The sequence below is a fragment of the Rhinatrema bivittatum genome, chromosome 15 (genome assembly GCF_901001135.1).
Source record: "Rhinatrema bivittatum chromosome 15, aRhiBiv1.1, whole genome shotgun sequence".
In the NCBI taxonomy this organism is placed as follows: domain Eukaryota; kingdom Metazoa; phylum Chordata; class Amphibia; order Gymnophiona; family Rhinatrematidae; genus Rhinatrema; species Rhinatrema bivittatum.
The window spans coordinates 68,543,143-68,559,810 of NC_042629.1; the positions used below are offsets into that span (position 1 = coordinate 68,543,143).

The 16,668-nt window shown below is 46.0% G+C and overlaps 1 protein-coding gene across 3 annotated transcripts in view; it reads right to left on the bottom strand.

Annotated features, from left to right (window-relative positions):
* ESPN (espin) overlaps nucleotides 1–16,668 on the bottom strand; it is a 101,342-nt gene that overhangs the window by 62,281 nt on the left and 22,393 nt on the right. For 2 of the 3 annotated variants that reach the window (XM_029578968.1, XM_029578967.1), the window contains exons 3-7: nucleotides 10,195–10,381; nucleotides 9,702–9,884; nucleotides 6,629–6,760; nucleotides 2,022–2,241; nucleotides 694–971 (exon numbers count right to left, since the gene is read on the bottom strand). In XM_029578968.1, the coding sequence (XP_029434828.1) occupies nucleotides 694–971; nucleotides 2,022–2,241; nucleotides 6,629–6,760; nucleotides 9,702–9,884; nucleotides 10,195–10,381 (1,000 nt within the window). Of the gene's footprint in view, nucleotides 1–693; nucleotides 972–2,021; nucleotides 2,242–6,628; nucleotides 6,761–9,701; nucleotides 9,885–10,194; nucleotides 10,382–10,874; nucleotides 10,939–16,668 lie in introns of those variants that run through there. The other variant, XM_029578969.1, reaches the window with a different exon arrangement.

The window sequence follows — 16,668 nt, forward strand, 5'->3', positions numbered from 1 at the left end:
CCCACTGGACTTTTGGCAAGTCTTGTGGGGGTCAGGAGGCCCCCCCAGGCTGGCCAAAAGTCCCTGGGGGTCCAGCGGGGGTCCGGGAGCGATCTCCTACGCTCGTGACGTCGGGGGATAGGAACCAAAATGGCGCCGGCGCTACCTTTGCCCTGTCATATGACAGGGCAAAGGTAGCGCCGGCCCCATTTTTCTATCAACGCACCCGTGGCCCGAGAGTGGAAGATCACAACGGGACCCCCCCACTGGACCCCAGGTAATTTAAGACATTTGGGGGGGGGGGGGGTTCGGGAGGGTGGGGGATTTATTTTAAAGGGTCGGGGTGGGTTTTAGGGATGTTTTAGTGTGCCGGTTTTCCCGCCCTCCCCGATTTACACGATATTTAAAAAAACAAAACCGCAACAATTTGATTCCCTCCCCCCCCCCAGCCGAAATCGATCGTTAAGACGATCGATCACACGATTCACATCTCTAATATTCACCACAGTGGACATTCATACGGTCTCCACCACAGGCCTTTGCCCTTTACTGTGTAAGGGGGTTAATAATATCCTTTTCTGAAGTAAATATATTAGTATCCCTGAAATAATTCTCACTTTTGAGAGTAGGGATTACCAGGCCTGAGCTCCAAAGGATTTGACAGCCACCCCCACGGCAGCTGAGCATGGGACGCCACGCGGTTTCACGATTTACCTCATCCCTGAAGGCCTCGTTGTCAATGTGGCGCAGGTTGTTCTTAGCCTGCACATAGATCTCTGCTGTGGGCTGTCCCTCGGGAGGGCTCGGTGCTGGGTAACCGGGTGGAGGAGGGAGCCGGGGGTCCGGGGGAGGGGGAGGAGGTGGAGGGTAGGCTGGGGGGGATGGAGGTGGCACGGCAGGGTCCCCTCCCTTCCTGCCACCATTTGGGCCGATCTCTGGATTCAGCATGTCCATGTACGTCTGCATGTCTGTTATCGTCGTTTCGGGCGACCCTGAGGGAGAGTAATAAAGAGATTCATGGAAGATTTCTTCACAGCATTTTCAGCATTTAGTTTGACCTCACACTTTCATTGCTACAGGATTCCTTGGCACACTCAATTACAGTCCTGACTGTGACAGATTTCCTTTAAAGCTTTAAAATAAATAAATAAAAAGATAATTTTAAAAAACTTTTACAGATGGCAATTTTATCAGACTGAAACTTCTCCATATAGTCTGCCATCTAATGGGGTAGAGTGGTATTACAGCATTCATCTACGTTCAGTAGGGAAGTGCATGTGTTTTAGAACAAATGGGAATCCAAAAAATTGGACATTTGTTTTGGTTCATTTTACCCCAAAATGAACGCACAATCCCCTCCAAAATTTTCAGATTCATTCACTACTTGCAAATAGTGTACACTTCTTTCTGAAATGAATAAAACTGGAAAAAAAAAATTTTAAAAAAATAAAAAACCCATGAAACTAAAAAATGAATAAAATACTACTATCTGAAAACAAATATATGAACCAAATAAGAAAAAGCTTCCCAGGCTTCACTAATTTTCAGTTTTAAGCTTTTTTGAAGGCATCTATGGGTGATCCCTCCCCTGCCAACACTGGTGGCTCGATCACACCACCAAAAATAAAATTAAGAAACCAGCGACGTGAACAGTTACTGGACAAGGATGAAGGGGGGAGGAGGGAGACAGATTGCAATACAAAAATAAATCCACCATCCATCTCTAGTACAGAAACTATCATACAATCCAGGCCAAAAATATGCTCCCAAGCCATGCCCCCAAGAAGTGACTGAATGTTTTGGAAGAGCTCCTTCCTCCAATGGGAACCTCTTTTGAATACTGCAGAGATGAATGTAGATCCAAAATTATTATCCATTTCCTTGCTCAGAAGCCTCCTCAAAGAAACGGTTTCTATTTTTAGTTTAGCACTTTTAAACGTCGTAAACGTTCAGCTTGCATGCTTAATGCCCTCTCTTCTTTTTGCAGTAATTTTCCAAATGCTAGCCCTGTAACTGACGGGGAGAGGGGGGTAGTTACTTACTGGGAGCTTGGACTCCATGTTGGCTGCCCTTCTTCTCACCCGTGCTGGATTGGCTGGAGTTACAGGAGTCGTAGTTGGACAGGGTACTGGAAGGCGACCCGATGTCGAAAGGGGCTTGCTGGGCAGACATGGTGGTGTTTGGCGAAGACACGCCAGAGTCCGGCTGCTTGAGTTCCAGGTCTGCAGAAGGATCCCTGGAGAGGACCCTGTGTTCCACACTCTGCAGGGTGAAAGGTAGAGCATAGCGTTCTAGCTTTATCTTCATTTAATCAATTTATTAATCCACATTTCTGAAGCGATCAAGGTGGAATACATCAAATGTAAACATCCAAAATACCAATAAATATTTTTCAGAATTCCACGTGTTTAAGGTGCAGTTTCCATTAGTCTGCAGCTTGCACAGTAGCATGGTAAAAAGACTGCACATCAAGACCTATTGGCTCATCAGGTCTGCCCAACTGAGATTCCTTCTCTCTGGTTCTCTCCCACCCGAGATAGACGAGCCCACAAATTCCCATTCCTTGACCAAGACTGGCTCCTCCTCACATGTCCCTCCTGCCCCCCATCATTGGCGCCTCTCCCCCACTACCCATCCCTCGGTCGGTAGGCCGGCCCAGGCCTTGTCGTCACGCCCTTTAATTTCCCCAAGGCTAAAGAACCATCCAACACCCTGGCCCCCCCCCCCCCCCCAACTCCACGACCCACTGCCAAATCCTGTGGTGCAGAGATTCTCTTTTCTTTTATGAAGATGACGGGAACCCCAAAAATGTGTTTGTGTGGAAAGGTGACTGAGATCTAAGTCAGTAGTTGGATGGGAGTTACTGAAACTGCCGAGAGACTGTAAGCACTTGAAGGGAATGTGCTAGATAAATAAACTGTCACACCCAAGTGATTTTCATGGAACTTGGGGGGGGGTGATAGGAATAAGCAGGCCCTAGGGAGGCCAGGATTACACATTAACTCTACTCAGGGGGGTCTGCTCCTATGAAGGTGGATGATGGCACCCTATTTTTTTTTTATCTAACTGAACCTTGTAATTGCTTATCGCAGAAGATCTGCCTTAAAGCACAAGGCCTGCTCCCTACTTTTTAACGTGGGAAGGGATTCCAACAGCTGCCGGACCGTTGGGAACCTGGCCTCTGATGTCCCTGCAAGAACCGCACCCTTCACTTTTCACATCACCGCCTTAAAAAAAAAAAAGCAGCAGGGAAAAGGGCCGCTTTTAAAAACCAAGCAGTCCCGCGACTGCACTGTCCATTTATGGGAAAAAGCTTCTCTTTCATGCAAAGGTTTGAGCTGAAGATTTGTAAGTTCAGATTTGGAGATGCTGAGATTCGGGGGTCAGATTTAAGTTTTAGCAACATTATATATATATATATATATATATATATATATGAAAAGCAGCTCACAACGAACATACAAGTTACTTTGCTTACTAATTGTACTCCATGCCCTCTTAGATCTTTTTTAATCATCCTGCAAGTTTCTGGAAAGGAAAACGTTCTGCCCGATCCTTCATGTTACCACTTTTGGGCAAAATTCTCACAAATATATATATATTTTTTTCTCAGTCTACATCGTTTGTTTTTTTCTGGAGTTGCAAGAAAAAAAAGTTTTTGGAGACAATGTGAGCTATTTCCAAACTGTGCAGGCCGCAGACTTCCCAAGGAGGAGTGGGAAGAAGGCAGGGCCCAGGGGGCAGGGCCAGCTTCACCATGAGGCAAACTAAGAGGCTGCATAGAGTGGCAGCTTCTAGGGGCCGCCCAAAAGCAGCTGCAGTCACAGTAAAACAACAGTGCTCTTTTGGTCAGAGCGGGTTTCATATATAGGTTCGCATGGTGTCGCTTCTGCGGGGGTTTGTATTACCTCACACAGTATCTGGTAATGGAGGGAGCTTGAGTCACTGCGGCGACAGCAGAATTTGACTTTTTTTTATAAACATGGTAAGTACTAAGAGGAAACTTCCCTCGTGCAGCCCAGGCAGGCATTTCAGAGTCCTTTAGCTGATGTGGTATGGATTTCTTTTACTTTATAAATGTATTTGTGTCTTTATTTTCTATGAACTCTATCCCCAAAAATCACATCTGATACATTCAGAAATCATGTCACAGTGTCTGAAACGTATTTATATGCACACAAGGAACACAGCTGAATACTTAAAAGACTGGGATTATTCTGGGAAGGATGGTCGTGGGGTGATCATGATCGTTGAGTTTATCAAAATCTCAGGAGGGTGGGGGAGACCATGAGGTTTTGAAAACGAATTGGTGGGAGGGAGGCTGAAGGGGGTCACCTTGGGTGCTACTGACACTGTCCCGGCCCTGGGGTGAGGGGGATGCCAAAATTGAAACTTGTCTCTAAGCGTCTTTGTACAAATTTGCCAAAATACACAGAAGTATAGAAGGTTGTTCCCAAGATTGTATTTATCTGCTGGAGAGTTTCTGTGCCTCAGCATCCAGCTTCCTGAGAAGCGACGGGACCCTCGCTCGTCAAATCGGACCATGGGCCTCATTTTAAAAGGAGTCCCCACCCATCTCCCCGTTCTTTGCCTTAGAGGAAAAAAAAATGTAATTGAAGGTAAACCCATGAGCTTAATTCTTTCAAAGGGCAACAAATACACTATTCTTTCCTTACTAAACATTTGGCCCTCTTCGGAAACAAAAAACTAATGCAGAAATGTATTTAGTTTCCATATTTCTTATCTTACCTTTCTGTCATAAACCTGAAGGCGCGTTACAAAGCAAAGACTAAAACTTATTACATCCAATACAGCGATGAAACATTCAAAATATAACAAAAATAAAACACAAAAAAAAGCCCCTAAATTATGCATTGCTATCCTCACATGCTTCAACCCGTACAATGAGAGAGCACTCTAAGAGCCGAATCGATACGTGAGGGCATGCAAAAGAGCACAAAATTAACGAGAAGGCTCAGAGAACACATTGCCTAAAAATCAGATAGCTACACTCGGAGAATACCCAGGGGGCACCTCCCTTAGTAGAGCGGGGCCCAATGATACCGAAAGCTGATCCATGGGTCACAGAAAGGCTCGCCTTGGGTGGCGAAGGAGCAGCCGGCAGATCTCGCTGTGAAGTGCAAGAGCTCAGGAGGGGCCAGCCTTGCATTTAGTGAGGAAACTTGAGGTACATCTTCAGAAGATGCAACAGAAGGGTGCAGCCTCCAATTCACAGCGCAATATTTGCAAGCAGAACTTCGGCATCGAGCTGCACTCTCCAGAGCGAATATACATACGATGAAAGCTTCTGGCACTCAGTACTGGCAGTCTGGAGGCACGCTTCCAGCAGTCATGGCTAGGTAAACAGGCTAGACCGTATCCCCCTGACGGGGGAATCCAACTCGGAGCTTGCAACAAAAGTAATGAAAATAGAGCATAAGCCGCTTACATTTCCCATGGTTATTTCTCAAGGCTGGTGACCGGCTGAGGGCGTAAAACTTGAAAAAGAAAACTTCTTTCCAGCTACGGTCACAGGGTCTGCGGGAAAAATTCAGTGCCGTCTGGAGAGGGAAACCAAGCAAGCAGATAACAAGCTGTAGTGCTTGCCCTCCCTGTAGGGCTCTTGGATGTGTTGCAGGTCTACAGAGAGCCTCCCACTGAAGTAATTGCACCTGCTGTTAAGGGTAACGCGGCAGCCTACCAGCTGTAGACAGGTACTGCTCTCTCTAATTAGGCCCTGGAACTGATTTCAGTTTTAGGTTTATTATACGGCCCTGGCGGCCTTCCTCGCTTAGTCTGAATCAATTAGGAAAACCTAGAATGAAACAGGTTGCAAGGAAAAAGGGACCCAGTTATGTCCCCTCTCACTCCCATGCCTGGATGAAGGTCACTGGGTCATGATCACAGATCAGTTGGATGAAGTGATACAACAGGTGTGTACACATTACCCCCTTAATTCTTCCTGAGGCGCCAGATTGCCACTCAAAATGGAGAAAAAAAAAATTGGCCCAGATTACTGTGGCAACGTTTTATTTGTAAGTTAAAATCATAATCTTTAACCCACTCCTTTTGAAAAACACAGGACTATGAGAGGCCACACAATATTTTAGACTTGCTGAGCATCTAAATGAGACTCTGAGGGTGGGATACAGCAAAGGTTGCAACACACACAAATCAGTTTAAAAGGTTCCCGGTGCTGCTAGCGTTGCTCTAGGGAGCCAGGGCGCCTCGGGTACTGCAGGAGCTGCTACGACTCTCGGCTCACATCTTCACAGGTTTTTTTTTTTAAGCTCGGTTAGATACTGAGGGAACACAGGATTTGTTTGGCTCTAGCTATGTCCTACCTCATCAGACACAGCCAATGAACAGCACCGTTCCCTATGATGTCATGAGAAGTGAGAACATAGCTTAAGCTTCACAATCCATTTCCACTGTGCAGTAATCGTATTAAAAAAAAAAAAAAAAAAAAGTTAGATTTAACCAATGAGCATGGGTCATGAAAAGCACAGAGCAGCCTACATGGACGGGTCAGGCATCTCATTGGGATTTTTAAAGGTGTGGAGATGCTATACACAAGGATTTGGCATTTAAAGAAAGGCTCAGTTTTGTTTTTTTTTCATTTATACTACGATAAGTTCCTCAGCTGTACCATGTTCTCAACGTTGTGGAGATACTTAGCGCAATGGCTGTGCCCGTTGTACTCTGCAAGGTCAGCGGCGGTGTAGCCATCACTATCCCGGGTTCCCAGCTTCACACCGTTCACCACCAGGATCTGGCAGCACTGAAAGAGAGAGAAGCCCAGTAACACATTGGAGAAAAAAAAAATATATTCCTGGTTTATTCTGGTTCCTGCACTCAAAGAATCCATGTTAAACAGGACGAGAATTTATAAATCAGGTTCGGCACCCTAGATGTGCATGCACATTGTGGACAATTAATACATATTTAGGAAGGAACAAAATAAGAGGGAAATGGAGACCCAAATTGAAGTAATAAAGACAGCCTACTATCTCAGACAGCAGAATGTATCCTTTAGTTCACATAAAGCGGTTCTCTTTAGGTCTTTAAGATCATGAGAGGTCTTGAATGAGTAGATGTGACTCGGTTATTTACACTTTCGAATAATAGAAGGACTAGGGGGCATTTCATGAAGTTAGCATGTGGCACATTTAGGACTAATCGGAGAAAATTCTTTTGCACTCAACGCACAATAAAGCTGTGGAATTTGTTGCCAGAGGATGTGGTTAGTGCAGTTAGTGTAGCTGGGTTCAAAAAAGGTTTGGATAAGTTCATGGAGGAGAAGTCCATTAACTGCTATTAATCAAGTTTACTTAGGGAATAGCCACTGCTATTAATTGCATCAGTAGCATGGGATCTTCTTAGTGTTTGGGTAATTGCCAGGTTCTTGTGGCCTGGTTTGGCCTCTGTTGGAAACAGGATGCTGGGCTTGATGGACCCTTTGTCTGACCCAGCATGGCAATTTCTTATGTTCTTAGTAGTCGAGCTGAGAAAGCCAACAAAAATAGGCTGCATCACTACAGAAAGATGCAGTGTGAGAAGTGGGATCCTGAAACTTATCCTACACAAAGGACAAGATGAGTGTTTATGGGAAAACTGTTGCCATCTTATTCAGGAAATGATGCAACAGGTTAGAGTACTAAGTGGAAGGAAATGAGTTTAGCAGATTAAGTAACCATCTTCTAATAACTTGCTTTAGCTCAGTGGTAAAATCCTCACTGGGGAACAATGGCTTTGTATTTATCAAATCTCAACATCGATGCATGGAAAACTAGACCATTTAATCATTTTCAAATTCTTCATTAGTTACTACATTATCATATTGCTGGTATATCAAAGAAACACATTCAAAGGTAAAGGGTAAAAATCAATTAATGCCGCCATTCACAGTATTAGATTTCACCAAATGTGTTTACATATTTAAAAATGAATATACTGCACCATAAGCAAAACTATTGGCGCAGTTTGCAATAAAAACATCCATTAAAAAAAAACAAAAAACCAGCAATCACCCTCTTCACTGCTAAACCCTCTATCCCTGCAGTGCCACTCAGTCAAGCACTAGGGAACAGGAAAGACTTAACATATTTCCAGACTTTTTGATAGCTCAGTTCCGACCGCACTGCGATTGGTAACATATTCCATAGTTGGGGAGCTCTGCTGGTGAAAGCTCTTTTACGAAAACGCTGCAACCAAAATCTGTATCCCACTGATGTTGACAACTAGAAATTGTGCAAAGACCGCAGGGCTTGACCGGGAACAAACCGTTCCAGTACCCGGCAAATAACGAAAACCCACTGTTAGTAATTTAAACGTCATTCTCCCCAACACCGGTAACCAATGGAGGAGAACTAACAATGGAGCAGCACTCATTTCTACTCTTACCACAAATTAACCTGACCTCGCTATTTTGAATAAGATGAAGCTTCTTGATCACAGCAATCGGCATCCTTATCAACAAAACACTGCAGGAATCTAATGCCCTGAGAATTAAAGATAAAACCACTGTTCGGAAAGCAAAATCATCCAAATAGGGCTTCAGTTGCTTAACCATTCATAATTGCAATTAGGCATACCAAGCCTCCTGAGAAACATAGGGTAGCAAAGAGAAGCTGGACTCCTTGACCCGCAAGCTTTCAGCACTATCCAAAATCTCTTTGGCACAGTCATCCAATGCGGGCCATACCATCCGGCTCTCCAAGCTGCCAAACAGCCTCCCCCTATTCCAAGAAGTTTGGTTTTGCCCTTATTCAAAACCCATTTTATTAGCATTCATTCAAAAGAGGTCTTTGTCATAAATATGGCCAAGAAAAAAAAAGTTTTATTTAAATTAACAGCCCGATTTTAAAAGGGCCACGCGTGTAAATAACGGGAGTTAGGCGCCTGGCCGGGCCTTGTGCGCACCATGCGCGTTTTCAGAAGGGCCCAGCCACACGCGTAACCCCTGTTAAGCGCCGAAGTGCCGGGCCTCTCCAAAGGAGCGAGCATGGAGGGGACGGCGCCACTCAATGCTGTCCCAGGGAAGCGCCGCGCGCCGGCAGCAGGCCGGCACATGTAACTTACTTCTGCTCCTCAGAGCAGGTAAGTTACAGAACACAAAAAATAGGGTAGGTAGGGGTTAGGGGTCGGAGTGGAGAGGGGAAAGGGGAGGAAGGTTAGGCTAGGGGGTTAGGGACATTCCCTCCCAGTCCTTAATTGGAGCAGACTGGGAGGGAACTGGAAAAAAGGCCCATCACGACACCACACGCAATTTGAACATCCACCCCCCCCCCCCCCGCGCATGAGGCAGGCGCATGTCATAAAATCGGTGCATCCATGTGCGCGCGCTGGGAACCGCGCACGCCTCTTAAAATCAACCCTTCAATGAGCAATTTTCAAATTGTCCATTTTAGGACAAAGTCAGCAAGTATTTTTTTTTTTTTTTTAAATATTATGTGAGAACTTTTGCCCCTGTTTTTTTGTGTGGGCAGCTTTTCTATAGAAAATAACGCACAGAGCTGTGAAAATAAAGTTTGCGCGCGTTATTTTCCGATCTCACCCAAAACCCATCCCCTAAATGATTTGTAAACTTGTCCTCCCAATATGTATTTACCTACTGGAAAGGACGCTAAAGCTATCAAAGGAGCCCTTGCAAAGATGATGAATAATTAGTTGCCTTTCTTAAAGTCCGGGGCAGGGAACCAGCATAAAGCAGAGCCCCTTACCTCCAGCTCGCCGTTCTCTGCCGCGTCGTGCAGGGGGGTCCCACCCCACTTATCTGCGACGATCTCTCCCCCGTGGAGTAGGAGCCAGCTCAGGACCTTGGCGTGACCCCGGCTGGCCGCAAAGTGCATGGCAGTGGCTCCGTCCTTGTCCTGGTCGGACAGGCTGACGTCCGTGAAGCTCATCTGCAAAAGAGGGGGTGACCGTGAAGCCTTAGTCCTGGTTATTGCCCTTGGCGATGGAAGGTCACTGCTTTACTCCCGGGTAAGAAAGCTACGTTTACTCTCCCGCAGAGCCCGCAGATCTCACGCATCCCGCCAGGGTGGGAAGCTGACAGAAAAGTAGCAGACCCCCAGAACGTCACCCTCTTCACTCCCCCCCTCTCCCACTCATTTGGGTGTTTTAAGACCTACGATTGGGGTAAGAAGGGTCTGAGGAGGGTGCAAATCAAAGCCCAACCCCCCTATCAAACGCAGGGCTAAGCCCCCAACTCACCAGCCAGACGATGACCGTGTTGTGCCCCATCTGGGCTGCTGCATGCAGGGGGCTCATTCCATCACTGGCCCGCAGGTGGGGGTCCGCCCCGCACTCCTTCGCTAAATACTGTACGAGCTCCAGGTGGCCTTCCTGGCAGGACAGGTAGAGGGGTGTGGCACCGTTCATGGTCTGAGAATTCACCGCACTGGAACAGAACAGAAAAGCCCCATTCAGAACCTGCCTCCGCCTTGCAATCAGGCAACAGCTGCCCCCACCCACCCACCGCCCGCTTCAGCTACCCACATTTCAAGGGGCTGATGACTTGCCAAACATAAATCATTTAAAAATAATAATAATAATAATAATAAATAAGGAGGAAATTAAAGCGCACCACCTTTGTCCTCTTGAAAAACGGTGACATTATTATTTCATTAAACAGCAGACACGTCAGAACTGAAGCCCTGCCGCCAGGCACGGGGTTTAATATCAGTTCTTATCATTCAAACCTTCCCGCTACCTATTATTTGCCAGACATCTGCTATGCGCGATGTGGGCGCTAACCACGGGGTGGCGTTTTGGCTGAGAGCACATCGCACCTGTTCGTACCTGAGCGCTGTGACGGGGGGGGGGGGGGGTCTCTAGCTCTCCGTCTGCCCTCTTACGCCTTCTCCTCCTCCTCAATTCTACAGCGCACTTACATTGCGTTACTGCAGCGCATACACTGCGTTACTGCAGCGGATAATTACGGCAGCTTTTTCTCTCCACCCGGATATTTAAAAAAAGCACAAAACCGGAAATGAGACTCGCGGTTTCAGTGCAGCTGCTCGGTTCAACGAAACTGATTCCCCCCCCCCCCCCCCCCCCCCCCTGCAAAATATTTTCCTCAGTTCCAGAGACTCCTCTAAGCATATTTCAAATGTTAAAATCAAAGAGGTGGAGTCCAGTCCGTTAGGGTAGGAGCTAAGAGTCAAGATGTGGGGGGTGCTAATCCCAGCTCTGTCCCTGGCTCCCTGTATGCCCTTTACACTCTGTGCCTCAAAAGGAAGTCAGTAAAAACAGTATTGTTCTCCAGTATAAACCAGTAAACCTGGCCAACCAGTCTGCATGCCTGCTTCTAACGTAATAGGATTGTAAAGAATAATTGACCTAATCAAATGAAAGGCACTGTAAAAAAATATTACATTTGTACTACCCAGCATGCTCAGCTAAGGAGCTGAAGGTGAGCTGGGAGGTGCCCTGCCTTGTTATATAAAGGTTACACACTTGGTGGCAGGGGGATATATTTGAATAGAGATATTTTCCTCCACATTTGTGTTGCTTTTGTGATAACTTTCCAACCGCTTGCTACAGAAGGTGCACGCGCACACACACACACACAGCCTCACAAACACACACACACACAAAGGCCTCACAAACACAAACACACAGCCTCACACACACACACACACAGCCTCACAAACACACACACACAGCCTCACAAACACACACACACAGCCTCTCACACACACACACACAGCTTCTCTCACACACACACACACACAGGCTCACACACACAGCCTCACAAACACACACACACAGCCTCTCACACACACACACACACAAAGGCCTCAGATGTGGGCATTAGACCTAAAACACGTCTCACCTGCTTCAGCTTCTGCGGTTTCATACAGAGTGCATGAAAGGAGGAATAACCCTTCCCTATCTACGCGTGCCACATTAGAAACCTCTATCGTATTCCCTCTGTCGCCTCTTCTCAATGCTGTCCCTTTCCTAGTTCTGCTTTCTTGAGAACAGCACACAACTCTCAAGTTGCGGTCAGGCCGTGGACTGATAGGGAAGGAATATGATATTCTCTGCTTTGTTCTCCGTTCCTTTTCAGATCATTCTTAACGTTCTACTTTGTGGTTTCCACAACCACCAACCATTATCCACCAAGGACTTCAAAGCCCTTTACTACCGAACCAAGCATGGTTTTACTGCTTTCCCCCTTTACCTGTCAACTGCCATTTAGATGCCAGGTCTGGCAAAGTCCTTCTACAGTTCCTCACAACGTCCTTTTTGTCAAGCTGTTTTCTGATCGATTTTAAAAGCCTTGTGCCTGCCAAGACTGGGAGATACGCGTGCGTCTCGGACCCGCGCCGCGCGGATTTTAAAAGGCCCGCGGCAACATGCATGTCTCCTGTTACGTGCACAAAAATATTTTTTGACAAAGAAGGGCGGGAAATGGCCTAGTCTGGGCGGAGCACGGGTGGGCCGGGTCTGTAACATGAATCCAGCGCGTAAGTATTTACGTGCACAAGCGTGCGCCAGGGTCCCCCACCACGTAACTTTACTTCTGCTCTGGATGGCGTGTAAGTAATAAAACAAAAAAAAACAGAGGCTAGTTAGCGAGATTTAAGGGGTCTGGGCTAACAGGGTCAAAGGTATGCAAACTATCAGGGGGGATTAGGAAGGCCAATCGGTTAACTGGGCAAAGTGGTAACGAACTTGCAAAATGGGCTCTAGCACCGGCGTGCATATCTACTGAAATCCCCTCGCTTACGCGGTCCAGGTGGCATTTGTGTGCACATGCGCACGTCCATATAAACTGGGGTGCATATGTATGCGCATCCAGGCTATTTTATAACGTCTGCATATACGCGCATATGTTACAAAATGGCCGCAACCGTTGACACGCACCAGCAAACGCACGCACATGTGCGCCCATGTGCGGCTCTTAAAATGTACCTCTTTGTATATAAATTTGATCACCTCGCTCGCTGTTCCCTTTTCCAAATCATATATGAACATGTTAAACAACATTGGTCCCAGTATGAATCCCTGAGGCACTCCACTGTTTACTCTTCTCCAGTGGGAAACCTGACCATATAGTTCTGCTCTCTCTTTTCTGTCTTAACACGTTACCTATTCATAGCATTGCCTCCTATCCCTTGACATTTTCTGAGGAGACTCTCATGATGGTCTTTGTCAAATGCCTTTTGAAAATTCAGATACCATATATCGACAGGCTCAGACCCTCTTTTTTTAAAACATTTATGTACACCATCTCAGCCTGTATAGATCGCTTAAGGCAATGTTCAATACATTAAACATAAAAACACCATTGAATGTAAATAAAAATATAAAAATCATAGAAATGACACAAATAAACCTAAAAAATAACCGGACACATGTTTATTAACACCTTCAAAAAAAAAATCTAGCAGCTGGATAAGGCAAGGCTTCCCTTTGTAAGATTTCTCCGCTAAACCATGTCTATCCATATGGCCAGTAATTCTGAGCTCCTTATTCAGCAAGCTGCGGAGTGAAGAAATTATCTGACTAAGGTTAGCCAGATAACTTATCACAGATATTCGGTAGGTCAAGTCTCCTGCTGAATATACACAGCTAAAATTATCCAGTTACATATACCCAGATAACTTTTAAACCAAATTGGCTATATTTAAAATTAAATGGTTAGGTTTAAAGTTATTTGGTTATATGTACCTGGATAACTTTTACCTTAACTGGCTATATTTCAAATATAACTGGTTAAGTAGTCAAAATTAAAAAAAAAAAACCCAAAACAATACAACTTATTAAAATTCTTCTGGGCCAGCAAACTCCTACCCTGCATATTCATAACAAGAATGAATATGTTGAACTTGTTAACAAATAGAATATCCAAAATTCCCCAAACATCAATAAAATATTTCACAACAGCAGACACATCGAACACCAAGCAATAATTAAAACAAATAAGGATTTGAAAATCCCTACCTGGAAATATTTCATTTCCAGATGCCTTGAGATTGTCATGGATCAATGGGGGGAGAGGAGGGGAAGACACACACATACAAACTCCAATATTCCCACACACATACACTCTCATTCGCGCACACACACACACACACACACACACACTGCAGGCAGGCTCCCATTTTCACATAAACAACACAGGCAGGCAAAAGGCTTCCTCTCTCTCACAAACACATACAAACAGACTTCCTTCCTCTCTTACACAAAAATGCATACATACACAAGCAGGCTGTTCCATCGGCACCATGGACTCTCCTCTTTTTCAGCCACTGGCTGGTTGCTCGCAGCCTCTCCTTTTTTTATCTGTCAATGGGTTGGGTTCTGCCAACAGCCCCCCCAGTCTCTCACCTCCACTCCTCCATGAGTCCAACAGGCAGGCCACTGCCAGCTGCTACCGCCGCCCCCTAGGTTTGCCACCCCGTGCAAACGCATGACCTGCACACCCGGTCACACCGCGTCTGCCACTGAGGATTAGAGCTAAAATAACTGCTCCTCTTGTCAGTTCTAGGACCAGTTGCTCCATAACACAGTCATTTATGGCATTCAGAAACACTTTCTCCCTAGCATGTCCTGTTCAGACATTTACCCAATGTCTATCATTATTATTGTGCTGCCAGTTTTATTTGCCTTTCTAATTTGATAGCATTTCACTGTCTAATTTGTCATCCTAGACAGGCAAATGTTAGAATTACACCCACTATTATACTCTTCCCCAAAGCACAGGAAACTTCTAGACCTAAAGATTTCACAGTGCATTTTGAGGTAAATTTTTAAAGGGCCGTGCGGGTGTCCATGTGTGCGCGTCAATTTTATAACATGCGCACGTCGATGCATGCATGTTATAAAATTGGCTACCCGCGTGCCCGATTTCATATCGGTGTGCGCATATGCACGCAGGTTCCGAGTTGCGTGCACAAGGAGGAGTATTTTATAAAAAAACCGCGCGGTGATGCAATTGGACCTTTACCCAGTTCCCTATCCCCCTAACCAACCTTCCTCCCTTTTCCCCCTCCTCCCCAACCTACCTATCTACCCTATTTTTTTGTTGTTGCAGAACTCACCTGCTCTCCTGAGCAATAGTAAGTTCAGCGCGCCGGCCACTTCCCCAGGACAGGGCCTAACGGCGCTGTCCTGGCTGGCCCCCACCCTGCCCAGATCCCGCCCCTTTTTAAGGACCCGGCACTTCCGCACGTACCGGCAGATACGTGCCTGGCTGGGCCGCTATGAAAATGCGCTCAGCGTGCGCACGGCCCAGCCAGGCACGTATCTGCCGGTACTGGCGGACACCGGGGAATTAAAATTCCCTCGTTTGTTTCCTGCAGAATTTTTATCCTGCTTGACTAAGAGATCCTGAACATATACTGCCACCCTCTCCCCCACCGATTTGATTTGCCCTGTCATATTGATGCAATTTGTACCCTGATCACAGTGTCTTCTATCAGGTCTCTAAGATCCCTATATCTTCATTAAGTGCCATACCGGCTGACTCTCCAATTTTAGGTTTTAGAGTTTGGACATTCACATATAGACAAATTAGAGTATGTTTTGGTTTTTTTTTACTTTTATTCAAAATTTGCTTATTAGCAGTTGATAATGATAATTTGGTGTCCTTCATATTTGTCTGCTCTTTATTTAATTCCACCTGGGCTAATTCAGCCTTTACCACACCCTGTTATGTCAGTATCTTTAGAAAATACCTCTTCCCGAGCATCTGTCGCCTTCCCCTATGATTTATTTTACAAGCTGCTCTTCTCCTTTTCTTAAAATGTTAACGCCAGCGGCCATCTTCCGTCCTGATTAGGAACGACCCCATCCCGTAGGCAAAGGTGTGTCGTCCCCCCCCCCCGCTGGGTCGGTATTTCAAAATGGCCCCCGGGGGTTGGCGCCATTTTGTTTGTACAGAGGTTTTGTTGTATATCCGCACAACGAAGCAGCAGCAGCCTCAGGGCTGGCTGGTGCCATTTTAAAATACTGACCCGGTGGGGCAGGAGCAACTGGGATCGCTCCGGTCGCATTTAGAGTAGCAGCTGAGTGTTTCTGGCAGGCTTCAACTACAGAAACAGCGAAGTCCTAGCAGAAAAGCAGGCGCTCCCATAGCGAGATCAGTAGGGGTCTTAGGAGGCCCTGCTAATAGTGCTTCCCACTGAGATTACGGTGCTTTGTGGTTAAGCAAGAGAAAGGGGCGATGCTGGAAGGAACTAAGCAGGGACGTTGTATTCCTTCCTCCCCGGGACGCCCAAGTATGAAGGAGGAAGACAAATTGGGGGGAAAAAAAAGAAAAGGATTGTCCTGGATAAAGAGAAAATTTGGGAGTCACCCTGCCTAGCAGCTCGGATGCGTGCTTAGCAGTGTGGAAAGGATACGTGGGCAGACCAGATGGGCATTTTTCTGGCATTTACCATAACTTTGTTACCCCCCTCCCCCAAAATTGACCCAAATAGGCATTTTATCAGAAAGGGTTAGCAGCAGCCAGCTCCCTGTCCACAGACATAGGCTAAGCCAGTCCTAAGCATCGAGGCACTTGCTGTGCGTCCAATAAACAAACAGGGCTGTTTGTTTATTAAAATTTGTTAATCGCCTAAGCCAAATGCACCAAGCGATTAACTAGTTTGTTAATTTAGTTAATTAAATAAATTAATTATTCATTCTTATATCCTGCTACTTCCAGCCTGGGTAGCATTCATAAGCAATTAA